The sequence below is a fragment of the Oncorhynchus clarkii genome, chromosome 21, assembly GCF_045791955.1.
Source record: "Oncorhynchus clarkii lewisi isolate Uvic-CL-2024 chromosome 21, UVic_Ocla_1.0, whole genome shotgun sequence".
Classification (NCBI taxonomy): domain Eukaryota; kingdom Metazoa; phylum Chordata; class Actinopteri; order Salmoniformes; family Salmonidae; genus Oncorhynchus; species Oncorhynchus clarkii.
This window is the reverse complement of record NC_092167.1, coordinates 777,501-791,027: the sequence shown is the minus strand read 5'-3', so window position 1 is coordinate 791,027 and position 13,527 is coordinate 777,501. Positions and strand designations below refer to the sequence as shown.

The 13,527-nt window shown below is 51.2% G+C and overlaps 1 protein-coding gene across 1 annotated transcript in view; it reads left to right on the top strand.

Annotated features, from left to right (window-relative positions):
- The first annotated feature begins 12,978 nt into the window (after window positions 1-12,978).
- LOC139379554 (uncharacterized) overlaps window positions 12,979-13,527 on the top strand; it is a 688-nt gene continuing 139 nt past the window's right edge. The window contains exons 1-2 of the mRNA XM_071122370.1: window positions 12,979-12,997; window positions 13,041-13,527. The exon at window positions 13,041-13,527 is cut by the window's right edge and continues 139 nt beyond it. Of these exons, the coding sequence (XP_070978471.1) occupies window positions 12,979-12,997; window positions 13,041-13,527 (506 nt within the window). The remainder of the gene's footprint in view (window positions 12,998-13,040) is intronic.

Genomic DNA, 13,527 nt, shown 5'->3' with positions numbered 1-13,527 from the left:
CGGACTACTTCTTGCTAATCAGGAAACTCTTGGGTGGTAAACTGTCATTACAATTGCTTCATGGGAACCTGGTAAAATTGTGTTTGTAGCCTAGTGTAGCTAGCCACCGAATGGCTCAGAATTCACTGTTAGCATGCAGTCAAAGCTATAACCACTTTTGGAGCTAACTAGCACTCTGAAATCATATTCTGATGTTGACAGCAGATGGGAGTTGGATTCATAACATTGCTAACTTAGCTAGCTAACATAATATACATTTTGAGAAAACTATTTATATTAAGTGGCTAGCTAGCTAGTGTTAGCAACGTTTGGTGGTCAATGAGACCGAGAGCTAGCTAACCAGCTGAGCTAGCAAACAATATATCAAAAGTATAATTTCAGATTCGAAAAATATTCCATCAACAGGCTCTGCATTACAGGAATCACAGAAGCAAGTACTCCTGGTGCACTGTTAAATTATTTAGACATTTAAACTCTCCGTTTTTGCCAAAGCCCTGACAGGCTTTCATTCATTTAAACATGAGCTTGTCTGAGGTGTCAGACTCAACGACAGTTACTATGCATTGGAGCGATGCGATTGGTTGCCCACATTTCTGGGGCGAGGCTTAGCGAAGGGTCAATTGTTTCAAATTGTTTCATTTTCTCACCATCTAGTCCAACAATCTACTAACTATTATCCATGGGAAAAACTCACTATTATCCATGGGAAAAACTCACTATTATCCATGGGAGAAACACACTATTATCCATGGGAAAAACACACTATTATCCATGGGAGAAACACACTATTATCCATGGGAAAAACTCACTATTATCCATGGGGAAAAACTCACTATTATCCATGGGGAAAAACACACTATTATCCATGGGGGAAAACACACTATTATCCATGGGGAAAAACACACTATTATCCATGGGAAAAACACACTATTATCCATGGGGAAAAACACACTATTATCCATGGGGAGAAACTCACTATTATCCATGGGAAAAACTCACTATTATCCATGGGAAAAACTCACTATTATCCATGGGGAAAAACACACTATTATCCATGGGGAAAAACACACTATTATCCATGGGGAAAAACACACTATTATCCATGGGGAAAAACACACTATTATCCATGGGAAAAACACACTATTATCCATGGGGAAAAACTCACTATTATCCATGGGAAAAACACACTATTATCCATGGGAAAAACTCACTATTATCCATGGGAAAAACACACTATTATCCATGGTGAAAACACACTATTATCCATGGGAAAAACACACTATTATCCATGGGAAAAACACACTATTATCCATGGGAAAAACACACTATTATCCATGGGGAAAAACACACTATTATCCATGGGAAAAACACACTATTATCCATGGGGAAAAACACACTATTATCCATGGGAAAAACTCACTATTATCCATGGGGAAAAACACACTATTATCCATGGGGAAAAACACACTATTATCCATGGGGAAAAACACACTATTATCCATGGGAAAAACACACTATTATCCATGGGGAAAAACTCACTATTATCCATGGTGAAAACACACTATTATCCATGGGAAAAACACACTATTATCCATGGGAAAAACTCACTATTATCCATGGGAAAAACTCACTATTATCCATGGGGAAAAACACACTATTATCCATGGGGAGAAACTCACTATTATCCATGGGAAAAACACACTATTATCCATGGTGAAAACACACTATTATCCATGGGAAAAACACACTATTATCCATGGGAAAAACACACTATTATCCATGGGAAAAACTCACTATTATCCATGGGAAAAACTCACTATTATCCATGGGAGAAACACACTATTATCCATGGGGAAAAACACACTATTATCCATGGGGAAAAACACACTATTATCCATGGGAAAAACACACTATTATCCATGGGAAAAACACACTATTATCCATGGGAGAAACACACTATTATCCATGGGAAAAAGCATTTTTACTTTTGCCCTTGCACTAACACACCTGATTCAACAAAAGGCTTGATTATGAGATGGGGGGAAAAAGCGCTCCTCTTCAGGTCCCCAGGACCAGGTTTTAGAGAACCCTGAGTTAGTAAACACTGGGTTAGTAAACACTGGGTTAGGGGTAGTAAACACTGGGTCGAGTAACACTGGTTTAGGGTTAGGAAACACTGGTTTAGGGTTAGGAAACACTGGGTTAGGGTTAGGAAAGACTGGGTTAGTAAACACTGGGTTGAGTAACACTGGTTTAGGGTTAGGAAACACTGGGTTAGGAAACACTGGGTTAGGAAACACTGGGTTAGGGTTAGGAAACACTGGGTTAGGGTTAGGGAACACTGGGTTAGGGTTAGGAAACACTGGGTTAGTAAACAATGGGTTAGGGTTAGGAAACACTGGGTCGAGTAACACTGGTTTAGGGTTAGGAAACACTGGGTTAGGAAACACTGGGTTAAGGTTAGGAAACACTGGGTTAGGGTTAGGAAACACTGGGATAAGGTTAGGAAACACTGGGTTAGTAAACACTGGGTTAGGGTTAGGGAACACTGGGTTAGGGTTAGGAAACACTGGGTTAGGGTTAGGAAACACTGGGTTAGGGTTAGGAAACACTGGGTTAGGGTTAGGAAACACTGGGTTAGGGTTAGGAAACACTGGGTTAAGGTTAGGAAACACTGGGTTAGGGTTAGGAAACACTGGGTTAAGGTTAGGCAACAATGGGTTAGGGTTAGAAAACACTGGGTTAGGGTTAAGGAACACTGGGTTAGTAAACACTGGGTTAGGGTTAGGAAACACTGGGTTAGGGTTAGGAAACACTGCGTTAGGGTTAGGAAACACTGGGTTAGGGTTAGGAAACACTGGGTTAGGGTTAGGAAACACTGGGTTAGGGTTAGGAAACACTGGGTTAAGGTTAGGAAACACTGGGTTAGGGTTAGGAAACACTGCGTTAGGGTTAGGAAACACTGGGTTAGGGTTAGGAAACACTGGGTTAGGGTTAGGAAACACTGGGTTAAGGTTAGGAAACACTGGGTTAGGGTTAGGAAACACTGCGTTAGGGTTAGGAAACACTGGGTTAGGGTTAGGAAACACTGGGTTAGGGTTAGGAAACACTGGGTTAAGGTTAGGAAACACTGGGTTAGGGTTAGAAAACACTGGGTTAGGGTTAGGAAACACTAGGTTAGGGTTAGGGAACACTGGGTTAGGGTAGGAAACACTGGGTTAGGAAAGCACCTTCAGTCTCTCCCAATATCCATGGTCAGACAAGCCCCCTCTGTCTCTCCAGATATCCATGATCATCCATTCTGGGTCCTTTCAGATTCTGTACTTGTCACATACAATAGTTTCTCATCATATTAGTTTATTATAGGATTCAGACAGTCCCTCTCCTCCCATATAGACTTCAACAGTGTTTATCATGCAGACAGTCCCCCTCCTCCCATATAGACTTCAACAGTGTTTATCATACAGACAGTCCCCATCCTCCCATACAGACTTCAACAGTGTTTATCATACAGACAGTCCCCATCCTCCCATACAGACTTCAACAGTGTTTATCATGCAGACAGTCCCCCTCCTCCCATATAGACTTCAACAGTGTTTATCATGCAGACAGTCCCCATCCTCCCATATAGACTTCAACAGTGTTTATCATATAGACAGTCCCCCTCCTCCCATATAGACTTCAACAGTGTTTATCATACAGACAGTCCCCATCCTCCCTTATAGACTTCAACAGTGTTTATCATACAGACAGTCCCCCTCCTCCCATATAGACTTCAACAGTGTTTATCATACAGACAGTCCCCATCCTCCCATATAGACTTCAACAGTGTTTATCATACAGACAGTCCCCCTCCTCCCATACAGACTTCAACAGTGTTTATCATACAGACAGTCCCCATCCTCCCATATAGACTTCAACAGTGTTTGTCATACAGACAGTCCCCATCCTCCCGTACAGACTTCAACAGTTTTTATCATACAGACAGTCCCCCTCCTCCCATACAGACTTCAACAGTGTTTATCATACAGACAGTCCCCATCCTCCTATACAGACTTCAACAGTGTTTATCATACAGACAGTGCCCATCCTCCCATATAGACTTCAACAGTGTTTATCATACAGACATTCCCCATCCTCCCATACAGACTTCAACAGTGTTTATCATACAGACAGTCCCATCCTCCCATACAGACTTCAACAGTGTTTATCATACAGACAGTCTCCATCCTCCCCTACAGACTTCAACAGTGTTTATCATACAGACAGTCCCCATCTTCCCATACAGACTTCAACAGTGTTTATCATACAGACAGTCCCCATCCTCCCATATAGACTTCAACAGTGTTTATCATACAGACAGTCCCCATCCTCCCATATAGACTTCAACAGTGTTTATTATACACTACTACAGGGCCCATAGAACTAGTAGTGCACTATATAGGGAATAGGGCTCTCTGGTCTAAAGTAGTGCACTATATAGGGAATAAGGTGCCATTGAGGATGCACCCCAAGACGATAGAGAGAGAGAGTAGTCTATTTTACTATAGTATAGGAATGGCTATTGAAAACACAGACTGGTAATTCCCCTACAGATGTAGAATCTTAATTTGACCACCCTGTTGCAGGAGAACATTTTTAAACCTGTATTTAAGGTTTGAAAAGGCTTTTGAAGTCTGACATTTCAGACTTGCTTTTCCCTTACGAAAAACGCCATTAATTATAAAATAAATCACATTTCCTGTTGTGGCAGGATTATTTTTCTACTCTCGCAAACTGGCTCAAATTAAGATCCCACATCTGTATGTTCATTGTGATGAGATGGTACAAAGATGGTACAAATGTCTTGTGGCCTGGCCTGTCTAAAATTATGAAACATCTCCTTAAGGCGAACAACATTTGTATCAGTATCAGATAACTGCAGCCCGAGATTCTAACAAAGATTCTAACAAAGACTCTAACAAAGATTCTAACAAAGACTCTAACAAAGACTCTAACAAAGACTCTAACAAAGACTCTAACAAAGACTCTAACAAAGATTCTAACAAAGACTCTAACAAAGACTCTAACAAAGACTCTAACAAAGATTCTAACAAAGACTCTAACAAAGACTCTAACAAAGACTCTAACAAAGACTCTAACAAAGACTCTAACAAAGACTCTAACAAAGATTCTAACAAAGACTCTAACAAAGACTCTAACAAAGATTCTAACAAAGACTCTAACAAAGACTTTAATAAAGAATCTAACAAAGACTTTAATAAAGAATCTAACAAAGACTCTAACAAAGACTCTAACAAAGATTCTAACAAAGACTCTAACAAAGACTTTAATAAAGAATCTAACAAAGACTCTAACAAAGACTCTAACAAAGATTCTAACAAAGACTCTAACAAAGACTCTAACAAAGATTCTAACAAAGACTCTAACAAAGACTCTAACAAAGACTCTAACAAAGACTTTAATAAAGAATCTAACAAAGACTCTAACAAAGACTCTAACAAAGATTCTAACAAAGACTCTAACAAAGACTTTAATAAAGAATCTAACAAAGATTCTAACTAAAATGTATACAAGCAAACTTTGTCGTGATGAAATGTGAAAAATACACAATGAGCTCTGCTCTGCTAAGTCACTGATGATAAACTGAGAGTCATATAACAAACACACACACGTCTGCAGACAGGGAGGAGAGACAGGGAGGAGAGACAGGGAGGAGAGACAGGGAGGACAGACAGGGAGGAGAGACAGGGAGGACAGACAGGGAGGAGAGACAGGGAGGAGAGACAAGTAGGACAGACAGGGAGGAGAGACAGGGAGGACAGACAGGGAGGAGAGACAGGGAGGACAGACAAGGAGGACAGACATGGAGGACAGACAGCGAGGACAGCAGAGAGGGCAGACAGGGAGGAGAGACAGGGAGGACAGACAGGGAGGACAGACAGGGAGGACAGACAGGGAGGAGAGACAGGGAGGAGAGACAGGGAGGACAGACAGGGAGGAGAGACAGGGAGGACAGACAGGGAGGACAGACAAGTAGGACAGACAGGGAGGAGAGACAGGGAGGACAGACAGGGAGGAGAGACAGGGAGGACAGACAGGGAGGGCAGACAGGGAGGAGAGACAGGGAGGAGAGACAGGGAGGACAGACAGGGAGGAGAGACAGGGAGGACAGACAGGGAGGAGAGACAGGGAGGAGAGACAAGTAGGACAGACAGGGAGGAGAGACAGGGAGGACAGACAGGGAGGAGAGACAGGGAGGACAGACAAGGAGGACAGACATGGAGGACAGACAGCGAGGACAGCAGAGAGGGCAGACAGGGAGGAGAGACAGGGAGGACAGACAGGGAGGACAGACAGGGAGGACAGACAGGGAGGAGAGACAGGGAGGAGAGACAGGGAGGACAGACAGGGAGGAGAGACAGGGAGGACAGACAGGGAGGACAGACAAGTAGGACAGACAGGGAGGAGAGACAGGGAGGACAGACAGGGAGGAGAGACAGGGAGGACAGACAGGGAGGGCAGACAGGGAGGAGAGACAGGGAGGAGAGACAGGGAGGACAGACAGGGAGGAGAGACAGGGAGGACAGACAGGGAGGAGAGACAGGGAGGACAGACAGGGAGGAGAGACAGGGAGGAGAGACAGGGAGGACAGACAGGGAGGAGAGACAGGGAGGACAGACAGGGAGGAGAGACAGGGAGGACAGACAGGGAGGAGAGACAGGGAGGACAGACAGGGAGGACAGACAGGGAGGAGAGACAAGTAGGACAGACAGGGAGGAGAGACAGGGAGGAGAGACAAGTAGGACAGACAGGGAGGAGAGACAGGGAGGACAGACAGGGAGGAGAGACAGGGAGGACAGACAGGGAGGAGAGACAAGTAGGACAGACAGGGAGGAGAGACAGGGAGGACAGACAGGGAGGAGAGACAAGTAGGACAGACAGGGAGGAGAGACAGGGAGGACAGACAGGGAGGAGAGACAGGGAGGAGAGACAAGTAGGACAGACAGGGAGGAGAGACAGGGAGGACAGACAGGGAGGAGAGACAGGGAGGAGAGACAGGGAGGACAGACAGGGAGGAGAGACAGGGAGGAGAGACAGGGAGGACAGACAGGGAGGAGAGACAGGGAGGAGAGACAGGGAGGAGAGACAGGGAGGACAGACAGGGAGGAGAGACAGGGAGGACAGACAGGGAGGAGAGACAGGGAGGACAGACAGGGAGGAGAGACAAGTAGGACAGACAGGGAGGAGAGACAGGTAGGACAGACAGGGAGGACAGACAAGGAGGACAGACAGGGAGGAGAGACAGGGAGGACAGACAGGGAGGAGAGACAGGGAGGACAGACAGGGAGGAGAGACAGGGAGGACAGACAGGGAGGAGAGACAGGGAGGACAGACAGGGAGGAGAGACAAGTAGGACAGACAGGGAGGAGAGACAGGGAGGACAGACAGGGAGGAGAGACAGGGAGGAGAGACAAGTAGGACAGACAGGGAGGAGAGACAGGGAGGACAGACAGGGAGGAGAGACAGGGAGGAGAGACAGGGAGGACAGACAGGGAGGAGAGACAGGGAGGAGAGACAGGGAGGACAGACAGGGAGGAGAGACAGGGAGGACAGACAGGGAGGAGAGACAGGGAGGAGAGACAAGTAGGACAGACAGGGAGGAGAGACAGGGAGGACAGACAGGGAGGAGAGACAGGGAGGACAGACAAGGAGGACAGACATGGAGGACAGACAGCGAGGACAGCAGAGAGGGCAGACAGGGAGGAGAGACAGGGAGGACAGACAGGGAGGACAGACAGGGAGGACAGACAGGGAGGAGAGACAGGGAGGAGAGACAGGGAGGACAGACAGGGAGGAGAGACAGGGAGGACAGACAGGGAGGACAGACAAGTAGGACAGACAGGGAGGAGAGACAGGGAGGACAGACAGGGAGGAGAGACAGGGAGGACAGACAGGGAGGGCAGACAGGGAGGAGAGACAGGGAGGAGAGACAGGGAGGACAGACAGGGAGGAGAGACAGGGAGGACAGACAGGGAGGAGAGACAGGGAGGAGAGACAAGTAGGACAGACAGGGAGGAGAGACAGGGAGGACAGACAGGGAGGAGAGACAGGGAGGACAGACAAGGAGGACAGACATGGAGGACAGACAGCGAGGACAGCAGAGAGGGCAGACAGGGAGGAGAGACAGGGAGGACAGACAGGGAGGACAGACAGGGAGGACAGACAGGGAGGAGAGACAGGGAGGAGAGACAGGGAGGACAGACAGGGAGGAGAGACAGGGAGGACAGACAGGGAGGACAGACAAGTAGGACAGACAGGGAGGAGAGACAGGGAGGACAGACAGGGAGGAGAGACAGGGAGGACAGACAGGGAGGGCAGACAGGGAGGAGAGACAGGGAGGAGAGACAGGGAGGACAGACAGGGAGGAGAGACAGGGAGGACAGACAGGGAGGAGAGACAGGGAGGACAGACAGGGAGGAGAGACAGGGAGGAGAGACAGGGAGGACAGACAGGGAGGAGAGACAGGGAGGACAGACAGGGAGGAGAGACAGGGAGGACAGACAGGGAGGAGAGACAGGGAGGACAGACAGGGAGGACAGACAGGGAGGAGAGACAAGTAGGACAGACAGGGAGGAGAGACAGGGAGGAGAGACAAGTAGGACAGACAGGGAGGAGAGACAGGGAGGACAGACAGGGAGGAGAGACAGGGAGGACAGACAGGGAGGAGAGACAAGTAGGACAGACAGGGAGGAGAGACAGGGAGGACAGACAGGGAGGAGAGACAAGTAGGACAGACAGGGAGGAGAGACAGGGAGGACAGACAGGGAGGAGAGACAGGGAGGAGAGACAAGTAGGACAGACAGGGAGGAGAGACAGGGAGGACAGACAGGGAGGAGAGACAGGGAGGAGAGACAGGGAGGACAGACAGGGAGGAGAGACAGGGAGGAGAGACAGGGAGGACAGACAGGGAGGAGAGACAGGGAGGAGAGACAGGGAGGAGAGACAGGGAGGACAGACAGGGAGGAGAGACAGGGAGGACAGACAGGGAGGAGAGACAGGGAGGACAGACAGGGAGGAGAGACAAGTAGGACAGACAGGGAGGAGAGACAGGTAGGACAGACAGGGAGGACAGACAAGGAGGACAGACAGGGAGGAGAGACAGGGAGGACAGACAGGGAGGAGAGACAGGGAGGACAGACAGGGAGGAGAGACAGGGAGGACAGACAGGGAGGAGAGACAGGGAGGACAGACAGGGAGGAGAGACAAGTAGGACAGACAGGGAGGAGAGACAGGGAGGACAGACAGGGAGGAGAGACAGGGAGGAGAGACAAGTAGGACAGACAGGGAGGAGAGACAGGGAGGACAGACAGGGAGGAGAGACAGGGAGGAGAGACAGGGAGGACAGACAGGGAGGAGAGACAGGGAGGAGAGACAGGGAGGACAGACAGGGAGGAGAGACAGGGAGGAGAGACAGGGAGGAGAGACAGGGAGGACAGACAGGGAGGAGAGACAGGGAGGACAGACAGGGAGGAGAGACAGGGAGGACAGACAGGGAGGAGAGACAAGTAGGACAGACAGGGAGGAGAGACAGGTAGGACAGACAGGGAGGACAGACAAGGAGGACAGACAGGGAGGAGAGACAGGGAGGAGAGACAGGGAGGACAGACAGGGAGGAGAGACAGGGAGGAGAGACAGGGAGGACAGACAGGGAGGAGAGACAGGGAGGACAGACAGGGAGGAGAGACAGGGAGGACAGACAGGGAGGAGAGACAGGTAGGACAGACAGGGAGGAGAGACAGGTAGGACAGACAGGGAGGAGAGACAGGGAGGACAGACAGGGAGGAGAGACAGGGAGGAGAGACAGGGAGGACAGACAGGGAGGAGAGACAGGGAGGAGAGACAGGGAGGACAGACAGGGAGGAGAGACAGGGAGGACAGACAGGGAGGAGAGACAGGGAGGACAGACAGGGAGGAGAGACAAGTAGGACAGACAGGGAGGAGAGACAGGTAGGACAGACAGGGAGGAGAGACAGGGAGGACAGACAGGGAGGAGAGACAGGGAGGAGAGACAGGGAGGACAGACAGGGAGGAGAGACAGGGAGGAGAGACAGGGAGGACAGACAGGGAGGAGAGACAGGGAGGACAGACAGGGAGGAGAGACAGGGAGGACAGACAGGGAGGAGAGACAAGTAGGACAGACAGGGAGGAGAGACAGGTAGGACAGACAGGGAGGAGAGACAGGGAGGACAGACAAGTAGGACAGACAGGGAGGAGAGACAGGGAGGACAGACAGGGAGGAGAGACAGGGAGGACAGACAGGGAGGAGAGACAGGGAGGACAGACAGGGAGGAGAGACAAGTAGGACAGACAGGGAGGAGAGACAGGGAGGGCAGACAAGTAGGACAGACAGGGAGGAGAGACAGGGAGGAGAGACAGGGAGGAGAGACAGGGAGGAGAGACAGGGAGGACAGACAGGGAGGAGAGACAGGGAGGACAGACAGGGAGGAGAGACAGGGAGGACAGACAGGGAGGAGAGACAGGGAGGACAGACAGGGAGGAGAGACAGGGAGGACAGACAGGGAGGAGAGACAAGGAGGACAGACAGGGAGGAGAGACAGGGAGGACAGACAGGGAGGAGAGACAGGGAGGACAGACAGGGAGGAGAGACAAGTAGGACAGACAGGGAGGAGAGACAGGGAGGACAGACAGGGAGGAGAGACAGGGAGGACAGACAGGGAGGAGAGACAGGGAGGACAGACAGGGAGGAGAGACAGGGAGGACAGACAGGGAGGAGAGACAAGGAGGACAGACAGGGAGGAGAGACAAGTAGGACAGACAGGGAGGAGAGACAGGGAGGACAGACAGGGAGGACAGACAGGGAGGAGAGACAGGGAGGACAGACAGGGAGGACAGACAAGGAGGACAGACAGGGAGGAGAGACAGGGAGGACAGACAGGGAGGAGAGACAAGGAGGACAGACAGGGAGGAGAGACAAGTAGGACAGACAGGGAGGAGAGACAGGGAGGACAGACAGGGAGGACAGACAGGGAGGAGAGACAGGGAGGACAGACAGGGAGGACAGACAAGGAGGACAGACAGGGAGGACAGCAGAGAGGGTAGACAAGTAGGACAGACAGGGAGGAGAGACAGGGAGGACAGACAGGGAGGAGAGACAGGGAGGACAGACAGGGAGGAGAGACAAGGAGGACAGACAGGGAGGACAGACAAGGAGGACAGACAGGGAGGACAGCAGAGAGGGCAGACAGGGAGGGCAGACAGGGAGGGCAGACAAGGAGGACACACAGGGAGGACAGACACAGAGGGCAGACAGGGAGGACAGACAGGGAGGACAGACAGGGAGGACAGCAGAGAGGGCAGACAGGGAGGGCAGACAGGGGGGGCAGACAGAGAGGGCAGACAGGGGGGGCAGACAAGGAGGACAGACAGGGAGGAGAGACAAGGAGGACAGACAGGGAGGACAGACAGGCAGGACAGACAGGGAGGACAGCAGAGAGGGCAGACAGGGAGGGCAGACTGGGAGGGCAGACAGGGAGGACAGACAGGGAGGAGAGACAAGGAGGACACACAGGGAGGACAGACAGAGAGGGCAGACAGGGAGGACAGACAGGGAGGACAGCAGAGACGACAGACAGGGAGGACAGACAAGGAGGACAGACATGGAGGACAGACAGCGAGGACAGCAGAGAGGGCAGACAGGGAGGACAGACAGGGAGGGCAGACAGGGAGGGCCGACAGGGAGGGCAGACAGAGAGGGCAGACAGGGAGGGCAGACAGAGAGGGCAGACAGGGAGGGCAGACAGAGAGGGCAGACACTGAGAGGGCATACAGGGAGAGCAGACAGACAGGGAGGGCAGACAGACAGGGAGGGCAGACAGGGAGGGCAGACAGGGAGGGCAGACAGGGAGGGCAGACAGGGAGGCCAGACAGGGAGGGCAGACAGGGAGGACAGACAGGGAGGACAGACAGACAGGGCAGACAGACATGGCAGACAGACAGGTCAGACAGACAGGGCAGACAGACAGGGCAAACAGGGAGGGCAAATAAAATACAATTAAATTGTATTAGTCACATACACATGGTTAGCAGCTGTTAATGCGAGTGTAGCGAAATGCTTGTGAAGACAGGAAAGACAGGGTAGGCAGGCAGGGAGGAGCCTGTCCCTTCACACTTGATGTGGTTACAGACCAAAGCAGGTCCAACAACTATTTTTTGTGAAGTTTAGAAATACAATCAGATGAGTCTGACAAATGATAATGATCTAGCAGAGGACTGGTTTTGTTTGTATACACAGACACACACACGCACACGCACGCACGCACACCCACACACACACACAGACACACACACAGACACACACAATAAAATCATACAGAGGTTAGATACAACTCCGTGAGAGGATAATTCTGTCCCCTTGTTGCTTTAGTCATTGAAGTTAACCAGAGAAGGAGGATGTCGTATTACATACACTGTTTCATGAATCCCAGGCCCATCATTCAGGACGCACACCTAAACCCATCGCTCATATTACGAGGGTGTGCTGTGATTTGTTTCGTCAACACAATGTGGAGCTGGGATTTTCCTGTAAATGTTGTACGATGCTAATGATAGTCTAGTTACTGTGGACACAAAGCCTTAATGTACAAGTACCAGGAAGTAGATGAAAAAAACACACCTGAGCTGCGTTTCAAACTCATAAAAGAGCACATCCACTTATCCTCCCTCGCCTTATGCCCTTGGGCGAATCACCCTCGGCTATATTTGTCATCGATCCAAATCACTAGCCAAGCAAGGGAAGTTTGCAATGTAAGCTCCTCAGCCTTCATTTTTTTAGTCTTGTGTGCGAGTGTACAATTATGTTCACTTCTGGGGGCCTGAAACGCCCCATAATTCAATTTGCGATGATTGTACATCAGCTAAGAAAAGTTAACCAAAACTTAAAATCTCAACGTCAATATGGAGTCAACATACAAGTGTAAGTAAGAGGCTGAAATAACAATCGTCGCGGGACGAACGAGTAACAAATTTGCCCCTCGCCCTTCACCCTTCACCCCTCACCCCTCGCCCCTCGCCCCTCGCCCCTCGCCCCTCGCCCCTCGCCCTTCGCCCCTCGCCCCTCACCCCTCGCCCCTCGCCCTTCGCCCCTCACCCCCTCACCCCTCGCCCCTCGCCCCTCGTCCCTCGCCCCTCGCCCCTTCACCCCTCGCCCCCCACCCCTCACCCCCCACCCCTCACCCCTCACCCCTCACCTCTCGCCCCTCACCCCTCACCCCTCGCCCTTCGCCCCTCACCCCCTCGCCCCTCGCCCCTCGCCCCTCGCCCCTTCACCCCTCCACCCCTCGCCCCCCGCCCCCCGCCCCTCGCCCCTCGCCCTCGCCCCTCGCCCCTCGCCCTTCGCCCCTCGCCCCTCGCCCCTCGCCCCCCACCCCCCGCCCTTCACCCCTCGCCCCCCACCCCTCGCCCCTCACCCCTCGCCCCTCGCCCCCCGCCCCTCGCCCCTCGCCC